Genomic DNA, 16,483 nt, shown 5'->3' on the forward strand with positions numbered 1-16,483 from the left:
TGACCTTGGCATCTGTAACGCCTGACCAACTCATTGGAACAAATTATTCTCATCCACCCATTCTGATGTCTTTATGAATTGTGGAGTTAATTCTCCCTGACTCACTGATGGATTTGAGGGATGGGGTTTAACCCATCTGCTGAAATGATATGCTGGGATATGGCCACTAGAGATACTACAGCTTTTTGGACTCACAGGCAAGAGTTGGGTGAATTAGGTGGATTTCAAGGATAAGCGGCCCTGAAAAAGTTCAGCAAGCTCTCTCACCAGAAGTACTAGTATTAATTTGGATACTTGGGTGGATTTATGATCTCATCTGTGTGGGTGCTCCCTGTGGTTGCAGATAATAACTCATCCATGTTTTTTCCACATGTGGTACTATTCATCTATTGTTTTTTAAAGTTACTGTAATCTCTTCCCCAAACCACAAGACCCTAACCCATTTGGCAGGCAGGCAAACTGATGTTTAATGAGGAAAAGTAAAAGTGCTTCTATTGGGAAAGGAATGCAAGCATCCTAACTTGCAAACCCCCCCACCCCGCTTTTCACCTCTGGACTAAGGACAGTGTCAGTATTGTGCAAAGAGAGTTGTTTATATAGGAGTCAGTTTCTAATTAGGCATCAAGATTTTGGAAAGGAGGAAAGGAAATGGTGACTGAAGATATGACAGCTTTATGGGAACCGTGACACTATAATTTTCAAGTTGCCTAAAGGTTTTTTTTAAGTTTCTATTGCTTTACAGGCTTGTAAGAGTTTGTTATCCAAAAAACAGTGTTTTTCTCCTGTTCCTTATTTATCAAAGTAAATTCCTGGTCAGGAAACCAGAGCAGGGATTCCCAATCTGCTCCATGAAGAACTGGGTTTGAATGTGAAAATGAGTTTGATTTCAACACTTTTCATTCCCAAACTTGAATGAAACCCAAAACTTTCTGTTTCCAAAAACAAACCAACCAAAGTCTGCACTTTTTCACTAACTTTTTGAGAGCCGCCAAAATCATTTAATTGAAACAAAAAAAGTAATAAAATAAACAGTAGAAATATTCTCAATGATGACTTCCCTCTCTTTGGAGAGGTGGGGAGGACTATGGAAATATAACAGCACATACTGTCAGACTCGAGTGATGAATTGGTTAGCTTTGCTAAACTCTTTTTTTTCCCTTTTTTTATTCTTTGTCATAAAGGGAATCTCTCTGGCTGGGGTAGTTGTTCAGTCACTTTAAGTTATGTCTCATTCATTATGACCCCATTTTGGGTTTTCTTGGCAAAGATACTGTAGTGGTTTTCCATTTCTTTCTCCAGCTCATTTTATAAATGAGGAAACTGAGGCAAACAACATTAAGTGATTTGCCCAGGATCACACAGCTAGTAAGAGTCTGAGAGGAGATTTGAACTGATAAAGCTGAGCCTGATTCCAAGCCTAGTGTTCTATCCACTGTGCCACCTAGCTGGGGCAAAGGAGAGGGATATATATATATATATATATATATATATATATATATATATATGGAAATAAAAGTGAGGTCAAAACAAGAGATATCAATAAAAAAGAAAAAAAAAGTAAATATTCTCAGCAATCATCACCCCAATACATACATTCCTACTCTCTTCCTCCCCAGTCTAGTCTGGGGAAAAGAATTATTCTGGTTTCCTCTCTGTAAACTGTCTTCTTAACTTTCCTATTCATAGTTTTGGATATAGTATCCCTGATGTCCCAAGGATGGCATATCCAAGACAATCTATTTCATGGCATTGGTGACCCGGGGTACTCTAGGAACCTCTCTTAAAGACCAATAGGAGCCCAGATTCAGATCCTGCTCCAGGTTCTTGAATAATGTGACTTGTTTCCTAGATGGGAAAGTAAGAGCTGATCCGGATTTGAATCAGGGCACACCACATCCAGTCGGATGCACATTCCCATGATGTCAAGTAACTGGACAAAAGGAAGAGGCAGGGGAATGTTAAGGTCATAGAGGAGGTGGTGGGCAAACCATTTTCCTCTCCCCTTACCCCTACTGCCTGCACAAGGAAGACATCAGGGTCAACCTGTCCACGCTACCTCTGGAGGACGTGACACCAGCTGCAGTTGAAGGTCAAGTCTGAGGAGACGCAGACTTCACAGCTCTGGTGTTGCAAACAGGCTGAAAGAGAGAAAGCAGAGACATCAGTCCCCTTGGATGGGAGTTTCCAAGAAGGTAAACAATCCGGCAGGCAGACAGAGATATCAAGAATTGGGGCTATTTAAGAAAAAAAATGCCTTTAATAATGAAGCTGGGGTCATAGTGCCATGAAACTGACCCATTATTTTCATATCTGTTATTCCTTTTAAATAACTTTTTGTACTCCTCCTGTTTATTATATTTCTATACCAAATTCAAATTGTATTTAAACATTTCTATATTAAATTCTCTGTATATCTCTTTAACTCTCCTTTGAATTAGATAAAAGTAAGGTTCATGAGATGTTCCTTCCTCCATGTTTGTAGATACCCTAATTAGGTTAAGTAAATCAATCACTCCCCTACTTTCTCCTTTTTCTTTCCTATTGTACTCCATTTCTCTATCTCCTTTCTTTTTCTCTTAAGATCAACAAAATAGAATAAAACCAATTCCAGTGTTTATATGCAGCTTTACCCCCTCAGCAATTACTGAAGGGACTCTTTCCTCTTTTCCTTTTATATGCTAAGAATTTCATCATCATTTACTCCTTTCAGTTGTTCAAAAGCAATTATCTTTCCAGGTTTCCTTTTTCTATTTAAGGTGCATTTGTCTATTCCTGTAGGATAACACTCTTTTTTTTTTGCAGGAGAAATGCTTTCTTTTGTGACTGTTTTCAGTACTGTTTTCTTTGACTTGGAAGCTCTGGATTTTGACTATGATATTCCTGGGTGTTTTCAACTGAGGGTTTCTTTGAGAGAGTTATCATTAGATTGTTTCTATTTTCACTTTGCCACCTGATTCTAATAGATTTGGGCAATTTTTAAAATGATTTCTTGAAATATGTTTATATTTTTTTTAATCATGATTTTTAGAGAGGCTGACAATTAATTTAAAATTAACTTAATTATTAATAATCACTTATTGTTAATTAAATTATTTTTTCTTAGTCTATTTTCCAGAAGAGTTATTTTTGAATGAAAATGACAAGGGGAGATTCTGAAACTCTCTAAAACTCCTTGAAAGACAGATTCTCCTTGAATCCTGGCCTCGGTAAAAGACCCTGCTGGAGGAAAACAGGATAAACAGCTTCATTGTTATCCTGAGAGATGGGCACCACCCTCATTGATAACACTCATTACTGATTAAGCTTCCCATTGAATTAAAGATCAAATCTAGAGACACTCATTCAATTCTATTCAAATTCCAGCTCAAGCTGCACTAACCAGCCTCCATCAAGAATGAGCCCCAGCTTATAGTCAAGGCTTATAAAATAAGCCAACTGGGGCTCAGTCCTTGCAGAGGACCTAATATGCCATCCCTGGCATAGGAACAAGTTCTGCCTGATGAAATGATATTCTCTTTCAGCATTACCCTCTCTTAACTTTCATCTATTTCCCTACAAGACTTTATATCTCTCTATTGGGACTTCTCTACTCGAAACTTTACTTCTCTGTAGGACCTTGCCACCAAGGAATTCAGCCATTCTATTCATGCATAGCAAAGGCTGATTTCCCAATGCCAATAATAAACTTCTTTTTACAGTCCAGCTTTTTGGGTTTGTAAATTCCCTTATGAAGGATCTCTGCCACCAGAAGGGAGTTCCCACAACTCTCTACCCTACGCCAAATCCTAAGGGGATTTAGGGGAGCCTAACCTCTTCACTTGGTTCCCTGAACCCCGAACCTGCCACTAACCTCATCATCTAACTCCCTGACCACCAGGAACCCTAATCTCATCATTTGTTTCCCTAACGGGGAACCCCAAAATCTAGACTCATTAAAACCAGGTAAAGATTACTCAAAAAGTCTATTGTGATGGAGTGGGTCAAATCCTAGGCCTAAGTTTCAGGAAGTCACATGATCCCTATTCTCAGAGGTTTGTAGGGCAGGAAAGCTCAGAACTTAGGTCTAAGCTTCAGAAAATAGACAGCATTGCTGACCATTGGTCAATGGTTACTTCCTTTTCAGTCCATCCAATGAACCCAAGTTTTTTGTTATTTAACCAATTCATTATTTCAGACTCAGCAAGCCAAGTACACCATGCTGAGAGATGGGAGCTGAAAGGCTCTGTGTCTGGTCAGCTGGTGTGTTTGGACCTCTCCTTGCAAGAACTGAATAAATGCTTCCTGTTTGTATCTGAAGAAAGCTCTGAGTAATCAATTGGGGTAAGAGGGTCTAGCATCCGTCCCACACATTTTTGATCATAGATAGCTTTTCTTTTCTTTTATTTTTCCAATCCTTTCACTTGGTTTTAATATTTTTATTATCTCAGGAAGTCATTGAATTCTGAATACTCCATTCTATTTTTTTTCAGGGAGTTCAGCACTTGGGTAAGATTTCCCCCCATTAATTTAATTTGTTAATCTCTTCATTGCTTTTAGCCATTCCTGTAGTGTTTAAAGTTACATACTCACTCTGCTTTTTTTTTTTTCTCTGAGATTCTGCTTGTATCTATTGTGTGTGGAATCACTCTTCATCTATTTTTATCATTTGAAATTCTCTTAACCCATAGTATCCATTGGTTTTGTGTTTACTTTCTTCTCTTCTCTTCCCAATAGGGCCTTTCTCCCATTACTCAAAAGCTTCAGGTCTACACTCACTAATGCTTATATGGAATTGTCCAGTGTAATCTCTCTTCCAGTTTCCACTGATTTCTGATTACTTTTTGTGCCATTTCAGAGGAATTCTTTGGATTAAAAAAAAAACTCTATTTCTTTTGGGATATTTGCTTGAGAATGAGGATGTGGCATTTAAAAAGTTTAAGGGATATAATTTCTTCCCTCATGGTGGTAGGCTAATAGTTTATATGTCCTTGGAAGAACAAGTGTTCCTGAAGATGTTAATCAATTCTAATTGGTGAGCAATTAATGAAAAATGAGAATTATGTTATAATGAGAGCTGAGCTTTATTACAGTGAGGGTCATGAGAGTATGTGACTTGGGTCACCTAAATTTTGGTCAAAGATACTCATCAATTTCCATATCACCTGTCTGACAAAAGGGAGAATCCACATTTTTCAAACTAATCTGAGTAAACACAATGAGCAGGAATCCACCCTCAGCTTAAACTTAGAATTTCTTTTACTGTCTTTCATTAGATCTCAGCCATCTTATTTGGGTAAGTCTTTGAAAAAAAAAAAAAAGATTTCCCACATTGGTTGATTTCCGGAGGAGAAAGCAGAAAAGGGGAAAAAAAAACATTAGTCTTGATTCAGTAATTAGTTATTAATATAAGAAAGACATAGTCATTTCTCTCAGGGAAGATCTTGGCTCCCCTACAACCTTTCACATTATCATCTTAACTGGAAGTATAATATGAATTGTTCATAGGGTCCATAAAACATGTTACAGGTTAAAGATTAAAAGCCCTGGGCTTTGGTCATCAGATGTTTCCTGTGGACTGAGTAAGGGTGAGCAAGGTGTGGGAAGGAGTATTACAGAATAGAAAGAGGGTCTTCTGGGTCTTGGTCACCTAGCTGGCCCCCTGTGGGATGGGTTAGGGAGAGAGAATTGTTCAGAACATTATAGATATTTGTCAGCAACACCACTGATTCCTTGTAGACTAGACAAAGAGTAGGGAGCAGAAAAGAATGTTGAGCCTTGGTTAGTTAATGTTGATGCTTTTTCCTCTCAGCAAGGTGGAGGCTATGGAACAGGAGAGGGGGATGGTCAGCCTTCCTACTGTCCCCTTTAGGCTGGATGGGAATGGGGAGAGAAACTGTGGAAGAAAGCAGGGCTACATTGGACATAGGTTGCAACTCTGTGGTCAAATCATATATAAGATAATAATAGAAGCTACCCTTTACATAATACTTTGCATTTATCTCATTCAGTAATGGAGAAGATCACTTTGGAATGAGAGGGCATTCTTGATGTCTGCTTACTATCTGTTTAACTTGGGCCAGCTGGGTCACCTCAATGGGCCTTGGTTCCTCATCAGTTAAAATTAGGTGAGTTGGATTTGCTGACTTCTAAAATCTCTTTCAGTTCTAAATATATATTCCTATAATAATAAAAGCATCACATGGATTTAATAAAATCAACTGATCTTTATTTCTGCTATGGGTTTCAGGTATCTTGTTTGCTGTTAAAAGCTCACTTAATTCCCTGGGGAAGGGGATGATTTAAATGTACAGAGAGAATGTCCCAGAAATATAGTCCCAAGAGAATTTGATTTATTCCTTAGTACTTGGGTATGGAAATTAGCCTTGCACATCTATCTATGCCTTGCTACCAATTGCTGCTTTTTTTTTTCTTTGAAAAAAATAGGCCTTGCCACCAAAAAAAAATTTTTTTTTTGAGAGGATAGGCTTTGTATGATGATGGTTGACTCCCTCTTTTTTCTTTCTACCCATAAATTCCTAAACTACATTTCCCCAAAGTAAAGAAATTCTATGAATTGATGCCATTTCTGCATTCACATGCCAAGGATCTCAGGCCTGTTTCTCAGGGTTTCTATCAGCACCAGAATGTTTTCTTTCCCCTCTTTTTCTTTTGTTTTGATTGTTTCTTAATATATCCCCAGTTCTGAAATGTTTTGGAGATCCTTTTGGATTTCTGCAATCCTTTGGCCAGGAGTCTGATTAAGTCAGCACTTTCAGCAGATCTGGAGCTGATGCACCTGTTAGTGGTTTTGTCCTACTTTGCAAGACAGAGGGACCATCATAGGAAGGATGGTACATGTGCTCTGAGTCTAGTGGGCGTCGGCATATGCTTTCTGAAGGATTTGAGATTGGAACCAAAATGAAGTTGGAACATTCTCTCCTCCTCTTCCCCATTCTCCTCTCTCTTTACTCTTCCTTCTCCTCTTTTTCTCCTTTCTTCTATTCTTCTTTTCTTCTCCTCTTCCTCCTTTCTTTTCTTCTCCTTTCTCTCCATCTTTCTCTCCTTCTCTTCCTTCTCCCCCTCCTCCTTCTTCTCCTTTTCCCCCTTTCTTTCCTCTCCTCCCATTCCTCTTTCTTCCCTTTCACCTTTTACCTGCTCCTTCACTTCCCCTCATCCTCTTTTTCCTCTCCTTCTTCCTTCTTTTCTTTCTTCTCTTTTTCCTTCTTTTCTTTTTCCCTTTTCATCTCTTCCTCCTTTTTGTTTTCCTTCTCTTCCTTCCTTTTCTCCTTCTTTTCCTCTTCTTCTTCCTTTCCCCTTTCCTCCAATTCCTCCTCTTTTCTTCCTGTTCTTCCTTCTCCTTCCCTAACCCCACCCTTCCAGGTAGAGCCTAGTGCCTAAAATAAATGATGTGAAAAGCACCTTCAAATCCAATTTAAAAGATAAATGTAGTTGTGTTAGGGAGACAAAACTCCTGGAACTTGATGAGATAGTAACACTGAGGGGGAGAAGAGAGGAGCTTTCTTTGGGTGCAGCATCCAGAGGGAGAAATTACTCAGGAAGCATCAAATTCTTATATTATTTAATTGTTCCTGCTAACTAGATACTAAGCTCAGTTGTTTCTATGCTTCTATAGGGAAACATAAGAACTATCAGTGTTCTTTAAGTTTTGGCATCCTGAGGCAAAGACCTGCTTACCCTATGTTAGTCATAATTCTCTTTTTTAGAGAAGAAAGGAAGAGAAGAGAGAAAAGGAAGGGAAAGACTAGAAAAGGAGGCATTTAAGAGAAGAGGTTAAAAAAAAAAAAAAAGAGGCGAACAGAAGTTAAAGAGATAAGGAGAAACTGTTGTGGGTATTCACAAGTACTTTCTATCCATTCAGAATTATGATGAAATTAAAAGCCATTTCCAAATAGGAATGATGCTTTTCCTTCCTTTGTCCCAGCTCCAGTCCTGACTTTCCATGACTAACCATCCCACAGTTTGGTCTTGTTTGAGATGGGGCCAGGCTACCACAGATTATAACTATTTGTGATAATACCATTTAGCAGAAGTTCAAAGACAACTGAGAAGGAGGGGGTGTGGGGGTGGAAGAAAAGGCCATTGGCCCAGAATTTGTCTATGCTTTGAGACTGACTCTCAGTTTTTCCTTCTTACTCATGAACTCCCAAATTATATCTCCCCAAAGTAAAGGGATGTTATGGCTCAGTTGTCTTCCTGGATTCCCAACCTTGGTTGCTCAGCCCCAGAGTTCTCAAAAGCAGTATCTTCCACATCTTATTCGAACAGAAATGTCCTATGGTAGTGAACTCAGAGATGACACAAATCCTGGCAAAATTTTTACTCACTTGGCAGTGGGGTAAACTCTACAGCTGATGTGCTGGTGACCTTGCTGGTATCCAGTTCAACTCGGTGATATTCATAAATTGTCCTGCGACGAGATTCTGAAACAAACACAGGATTGATCAGTGCAGGGAAGGGAGGGAAGAAGTTTCTAACTGGGCAAATTCTCTTCATTCTAGTACCATCCCTCTTTCTAGTCACATTTCTGTCACCAGCATAACCACATTGCTTCTGGTACTTTATTTCTGTGCCTCAGTTTCCTTATTTATAAAATGAAAGTATTCCATAAACTGATTTTAAGGTCTCTTCAAACTCTTTCTATGCTTCTATGGTCAAATAAAGATATACTATGCCCACAGTAATAGGTAGGCTACATAATTTGTACCTTTTAAAAATGTATTCAACAAACATCAGCCTAGGAGCAAGGAGAGATATAAAGTTTCAATAACACATTTCTGATTCTTATGAAGCTCATAGTCTATTACAGAAGTTCTTTAAAAAATTTTATGGAATAAAACAACCATTCCCATAACATAGTACAATAAAAAAGATTATTGTACATGAAACTGCAAATTTATAATACACAATCTGCTATTCTTTTCAAATATACAACAAAATTATCACATATTTTCCACCTTCCCTCTCCCCATCCTAGAGATGACTACCATTAGGCACAGATACGTATATATCTGTAAAATTATTCTATACATATTTATATTTATCAATTCTTTCTCTGGATGCAGATAGTATCTTTCCCCATATGTCCTTTGTAGTTAATTCAGGTGTTTATAATAGATAAAATAACTTATTCACTCAAAGTCATTCTTAAAACAATATTACTGTAACTAGATGTTATATAATGTTATACAATATTCTCTTGGTTCTGCTCAATTTGTTCTTCATTATTTTGTGCAAGTCTTTCCATAATCTTCTAAAATCATTGAGTCCACTATTTTTTATAGCACAGTAGTATTCCATCATAACCATGTACTACAACTTGTTCAGCCATTCCCCAACTGATGGGCATCTCTGCAATTTCCATTTCTTTGCCACCAAAAAGAAAGCTGTTGTAAACATTTTAGAACATATAGATCTTTTCCTTTTTCCTAATCATCTTTGCTAATAGACAAAGCAGTGATATTGCTGAGTCAAAGGGTATAAGTAGTTTAATGACTCTTTGGGCATAATTCCAAATTGCTCTCCAAAATGGTTGCATCATTTTACAATTCCAACAATGAATTAGGGGGTTTCCATTTTTCCATATCCTTTTCAATATTTGTAATTTTTCCCTTCCATCATTTTAGTCAATCTGGTAGGTGTCAAATGATATCACAAGTACAGAGGTTCTTAACTGGGTCCCTTTGTCAGCCTAGTGAAGTCTTCAACCCAGTGTTACAGACCTCCTGGCTGTTTCATGAACAAGATATTCTATTCCTTGGTTCCAGGAGTTTATTCTGGCTATTCCTCATGTATGAAATGCTTTTCTCTCTTCATCTCTGCCTACTTGTTTCCTTGGTCTTAACTAAAATCCCATCTTCAACAGGAAGGCTTTTGCAACCATCTTAATTTGAATGCCCCCTCTTTTAAATATTTCCTATTTATCCTGCATATAACTTGTTTGTACCTATTTGCTTGCTTGTCATTTCCTCTTTTAGACTATAAGTTCCTGGAGAACAAGGACTATCTTTTGCCTCTTTTTCTGTAGCATTTAGCACAGTGCCTGGAACATAGTAATGCTTAATAAATTTTTATTGACTGAATAGTCAATAAAAATTGAATCTTGAATAAGATGGATAGATTCCTCATAAGAATGTTTTAAAATTAAAAATTCAAAAAAAAATTCAAAAAATAAAATCACAGAAGAAACCCTAATTATATTGAAGTACAGTTATCACAACAGTTTTTTTTTTTTTTTTTTTTTTTTTTTTTTTTTTTAAGGTTCATGGACCTCTGGTTAAGAGTCCTTGGTTTATTAGGAGGAGAAAATCCAGATAAACAAAATAAAGGGTATCCCAGAAATCCTAGTATAGTTTTACAACACTGTTACTCCTAGACTTTCCCACCAGGAATATATACATATATATGTGTATGTATATATAAACACATATTGTTTTTGTTCTTCAGCTACTACCCATATATGATACCTTGGTCAGGCTGGTCTCCAACTTGCTCTGCCTTCTTGGAGTCCTAGGACTAAATGGTGAGGTCTTCAGCCTCAGGCCCTGACCCAAACTCTGTCCCGGAATTTGAAAGGGATGACAAACAGAATTCCAGACTTGAAAGGGACTTCAGAGAACATCTAGTCTGACCCCTACCAACTAATCCTCTCTAAGATTTCCCCAATAAGTTAACAATATAATGTTAGATAACAGTCTTGTCATCCCCTGACTCAGTGGAGGGGGAACCCACACATTCCAAGAAAGTCCATTCCATTTTGGGATAACTAATTGCTAGAAAGTGTTTCACTCTAGGTGGTGCAGCAGATAAATGATGGGCTTGGAGCCAGAGAAGGAAATGACAAACCACTCCACTATTTTGCCAACAAAACCCCAAATAGGGACACAAAGAATTGGACATGATTGAAAACAGTAACAAACATGTATATATGTACATACATATATATATACATATGTGTATATAAACATAATATATATTGTACACACATATACACACATATATATGATTGAACGATAATATATACTGTTTTATGGTTTATAAAATACTTAATAACTATCATCTCACTTGATCCTACCTCATAGGGGTACCTAGAGAGAGGTACTATTATTATCCCTATTTTACAAATGAAGAAACCGAGATAGATTAAGTAATTTACTAAGAGTTACACAAATTATTATTTCTACTATTTCTGAGGCCAGATTTAACTCGGGTCTTCCTGATCCTAGGTGCAAGACTCTAGCTACTGTGCCATTTAATTGCTTAACAAAATTTTAAACTGCACTAAGCATTCTAAATGAAGAACAGCCAGGGTAGCTGTACTGGACAGTATGTGAAGGTGAGTAAAGTGTTAAGAAGCTTGGGAAGGCAGGAAGTGGCCAGGTAATAAAGGACTTTAAAAAAATGAAAGCATTTTCTGTTTGAGCAAGGAGCTACTGAAGTTGACTGAGTAGCAGCATTTTTAGTCAGGTCTACATGTCAGGAAAATCACTTTGGCAGCTGAGTGGAAGATACATTGGAGTTGAAGGAGACTTGAGGCAGGGAGGACAATTAGGAGGCTGCTATAATAGTCTAGGTGTGAGGTGATGGATGAAAATGGCCTATACCAAGATGGCAGCAGAATTGATGAAAGACTGGATTTAAAATTAGGGTACTTAGGTTTCAATTCCAGCTCAGATACTTGATCCCTGTATGACCTTGAATAAACATCCATCTATTTTTGCCTCAGTTTCTACATTTCTAAAATGGGAGGTTGAACTCAAGGCTCTCTTGAGGTCCTTTTTCTGTTCTAAATCCAAGTCTATGCTATCCTGAGATAGCAGGACTAGCGTTTAAATGGACAAAGTCAGAGTTCCCTCCAAAGCACCCCTTAGTGTCTAAGTGAAGAGAGGCTTACTGATAAATCACCACATGGGCTGTGTCTTTGTGCAGCTCATTCTCTTGCCAACTTTCCTGGTTTCTTTTTTCTTTCTTTTTTGAGTTTAATAGTATTTTATTTTTCCAAATACATGCAGAGATAGTTTTCACCTTTGCAAAATCTTTTGTTTCAAATTTCTCTTCCTTTCCTACTCTCTCTCCTCTCCCCAAGATAGCAAGCCATACACTACAGATTAAACATGTGCAATTTTTCTAAACATATTTCCATATTCCTCATGCTGCACAAGAAAAATTAAATCAAAAGGGAAAAAATACAAAAAAGGAAAAAAAACAGGTAAACAAACAACAAAAAAAGTGAAAACACTATGCTTTGATCCACATTCAGTTTCTATAGTTATCTCTCTGGACGTGGATGGCATTTTTCATCATAAGTCCATTGGACTTGCCTTGAATCCTGATTTTTTTTTTCAGTATTAAACTTGGCCTTCCTCATCCCTGTTCTATCTTGGGATGTTTATCTTCAATTTATACTGTTTGAATCCTGTTACAACAAAATCCCTATGTAACTAAAAACAGTTACAAGCTAATAGGCCAATTGCCCACTTACTGTAGCAGTATTTAATACAACAAAATGTCAAAGGATGAAACTGAGACCATCTCAAGGAATATGTGTTGATGGGACTATTCTGATTCAATTGACCTACATCTAATATAATCACAAGATAAACCTTTTAAAATGCTAGAAACTCACTACAAGACTGATCCATTCTATAAGGGTCACATCAGCTTTTGCTCCATCATTAGAAAAAATGAATTTTCCTGTGTCACATTCTATCCCTGTCGTAGTAAGTTGAGTTCAAATGAGAATTTATCAAGTCTCATAGTCAGTCAATAAGCATTTATTAAGCACCTATGCTAGAGTGTTCAGAAGGACGAGCACCTCTGGTGTGAGGGCTTGCAGAGCTCTTTTTAGGATTGCTCATCCACTTTTAATGTCCACTGATTTACCTAACTCTCATCGATGGCTCCAAGAAACTGTAGCAGGTACAGCAGTCAAAACCTGGCAAACTAACTTGGCAGACAGACTAAACCAGGTTGAGGGTGATTTACAGGCTTCAAACCTGACCTTCTATGTCAGTGAGTTAGGAGGGCATCTCCAAGCATGTGCCGACTTTCCTCACGGGAATGGGTAGATGAAAACAATTTGTTCTAATAGCCATAAAGGAGACTGAAGCAGTCACTGCAGAGTGCTCAGAGATTGGTCAGGCATCAAAAATGCCAAGGTTATCCACTGCATCCTGGGTCACTGCCAGTCATCTTGGGTTTTGTCCTGTCACTGGACTTTGATGACTCAGGAACAAAGAGTGAAGCTGATGACTTTGTACAGCTCTGCTTCACTTAAATCCAATTCATACAAAAAGCAAGACGTCACCTATGAAGTTGTTGGTTCTTTTCCAATACTAAGGACAAACAACAACAGTGTACTAAATGATAATTCATTTATATCTTGGTTATTGTTTCTTATATTTCAAACTATACCATTAACTCATGTGGCAGGGTCACTTCCCCTCTCTAAGTTTGTTTTCTTCTCTATTACATGATGTAATTAGACTCTCTAAGAGTCCTATTAGCCCTGGAACTTTATGGATCTAATATACATGCATTTACTCTCAACATTTCCTGAACTAAGTCAACAAACATTTATTAAACATGTGCTATGTGACAGGTATTATGCTAAGTGCTCAATATACAAAAAATATACAAAAAACGTCCTCAAGAAATGTATAATCTAATGAAGTATACAACATGCACATAATTATATATGAACAAAATATATATAGGATAACTGGGCAATTTCAAAGGGAAAGCACTAACATCGAAGGGAATTATAAAAGACTTCTTGTAAAGGATAGGATTTTATCTGAGACTTGACAAGAGAAAAAAATGAAGAGAGAGAGAAATCCAAACACAGGACACAATTAGTGAAAATGGAGTATCCTATATAAGGAAAAACAAAGCAACTGTAGTCACTGGATTGTAGATTATATGGGGAAGAGCAGGCTTGAGGTGTAAGATGAATGGAAAGGTTGGAGGGAGCCAGGTTGTAAAGAAATTTGAACACCAAATAGATTTGATATACTTGATTATATTTGATCCTTGAAGTGGCAGGGAGCCAATGGGATTTATTGAATGATGGTGGGGGTTTGTGTGCAATATAGTCAGATCTTCTTTGGGAAGATTAATTTGACATTTGAGTAGATGATGGATTAGAGTAGGGAGAGATTTGAGGAAAGAAAAGGAATTAAGAGGCTATTTTAATAGTTCAGGCACAAAGTGATGAGGGCTTGTACCAGGGTGATGGCAATATCTGAAGAAAGGAGTATATTCAAGAGATGCTGCAAAGTTGACATTGACAGGCCTTGGAAACAGATTAGAAATAAAAGATGAGAGATAGTGAGGAGTCAAGGTGACATCAAGATTGAGCCTGGGGAACTGAGAGGGTATGCTCTCTATAATGAAAGAAAAACTTGGAAGGAAGAGAGTTTGTGAGAAAGCTCATGAGTTCAGTTTTGGACACATATGACACCTGTTCAAGATATCTATGTCAAAGCTTCTTAAACTGTGGTTAGCAACTCCATATGGGATTGTGTAACTGAATGTGGGGATTATAAAATTATTATGTATTACCAGTAAATGTTTGATTTGTATACCTATTTATATACCAATATACCCAGAGTTGCACAAAACTTTCTCAGGCAAAAGGGGTCACGAGTGGAAGAAGTTTAAGAAGCCCTGATCTATGTGACATCCTAGTTCAAGCTGCCCAGTAAGTAGTTGAATATTCAAGACTGCCTCAGTTTTTACAGATTGAATGTTGGCGTTTAGTCATTTCAATCATGTCTGACTCTGTGATCCATTTAGGGTTTTCTTGGCAAAGACATTGGAGTGGTTTTGCCATTTCCTTCTCCAGATCATTTGACAGATGAGGAAACTGAGGCAAAAAGGATTGGGTAACTTGTCCAGGGTCACACAATTAGTAAGTGTCTGCAGTCAGATTTGAAATAGAGAGATCATGACTAGCCAGTAGATCTGAGAAGCATCAGCAGATTAATAACTGGATCCAAAGGAACTGATGAAATCACCAAGCAAAATAGTAGAGGGGAAGAAATGAGAACCTAGGTCAGAGTTTTGTGAGACAAATATACCAACAGATTTAGTTGATTATTGAGTAGTTTTGCTGAACTGCTTTTTCAAATCCTTTAAAATTCACTGTTACCAACTATGATGGAACTGGCTCTTTTCAACAATAATTCAAGGTAATTCCAATAGACTTGTAATGGAAATAGCAATTTGCATCCAGAGAGAGAACTATGGAGACTGAATGTGGATCAAAGTGTAGTATTTTCACTTTTTTATTGTTGTTGTTTGTTTTTGTTTTGTTTTTTCTCTCAGGTATTTTTTTTCCCTTTCCGATCTGATTTTTCTTGCATACCATGACGAATATGGAAATGTTTAGAAGAATTGCACATGTTTAACCCATATTAGATTGCCTGCTGTCTTGGGGAGAGGAGAGGGAGGAACACAAGGTTTTGCAAAGGTGAATGTTGAAAACTATCTTTGAATGTATTTGTAAAAAATAAAATGGTTTGGAAAAAAATAAAATTCATTGTTATAAGAGATGGCTCACTGGTTACAGTAAGAGAATATTCAAAAATGAAGGTAAAAATGGAAACAAGAGAATAATGAGAACAATAAATAATTAAAAAAACTTTGATGGCAAAATACATTTTAAAAATACATAAAAATGGCTCTTCCATTACTGTTTTTGCCTCAGAGATGAGCCTAGAGTATTTAGAAGACAAGCATGGGATATTTAGGAAACGAGAATAGGATATTTCAGAAGCAATTATTTCAATTTGGTCTCTCCCAGCAACTCAAAATCTCTGTCCTTGTCAAATGTTTATAAACATGAACACAAGACTTCTTATTGAATCACTAAGTAGGTCTCTTAGTGGCTTTCATAACTCCTAAGGGAGCTGTAGGAATGAGGAAAGACCCTCAGCCAGTCATTCAAACAGCCTTCGGCTATCTTGGCTAATTGGCTGCCCTCTTTCCCTGTCAGTCACCGACTTAAACTTCTAGAGCTCCAGAGACCAGCCCTCTAACTCTAATTCTCTGTGGACCTTCAGTTTTCTCTTATTCCCAGTTTCCTTTCTTGCCTTGGTAATTTTCCTCCATGTTACCTTACCCAGCTACATTAACTCTTCAGGGGATTATGGGATCCCAGCTGACAGGGTAATTGGTATACATCGGTGAGATATGATGGAAGCTTCACCTTAAGTTAATGAATTAAAAGAGTTAAAGAGAAAATTAATGGGTCCATTAATCAGGCCATGATTTAGAAAACCACAGATTGAGAATTGAAAGGGACACTATAACCTATCAAATCTGGCCCTCCTAATTTTAAAGATGCAGTCCTCAGAGGTAAGGTGACTAATCCAGATTCACACAGTTAATGTGTGCCTGAAGTAGGATTCAGCCCATGTCCTCATGATTACAAGTGCAGTATTCTATCCACCACCCCAGACTGCCTCTCAATATGCCTTTCATT

At 37.5% G+C, this 16,483-nt stretch overlaps 1 protein-coding gene across 2 annotated transcripts in view; it reads right to left on the reverse strand.

Annotated features, from left to right (window-relative positions):
- PLXDC1 (plexin domain containing 1) overlaps positions 1–16,483 on the reverse strand; it is a 149,831-nt gene that overhangs the window by 69,353 nt on the left and 63,995 nt on the right. For both annotated transcript variants that reach the window (XM_031966169.1, XM_031966170.1), the window contains exons 8-9: positions 8,325–8,420; positions 2,057–2,138 (exon numbers count right to left, since the gene is read on the reverse strand). In XM_031966169.1, coding sequence (XP_031822029.1) covers positions 2,057–2,138; positions 8,325–8,420 — 178 coding nt within the window. The remainder of the gene's footprint in view (positions 1–2,056; positions 2,139–8,324; positions 8,421–16,483) is intronic.

This window comes from Sarcophilus harrisii, chromosome 4 (assembly GCF_902635505.1).
Source record: "Sarcophilus harrisii chromosome 4, mSarHar1.11, whole genome shotgun sequence".
NCBI classification, from domain to species: Eukaryota; Metazoa; Chordata; class Mammalia; order Dasyuromorphia; family Dasyuridae; genus Sarcophilus; species Sarcophilus harrisii.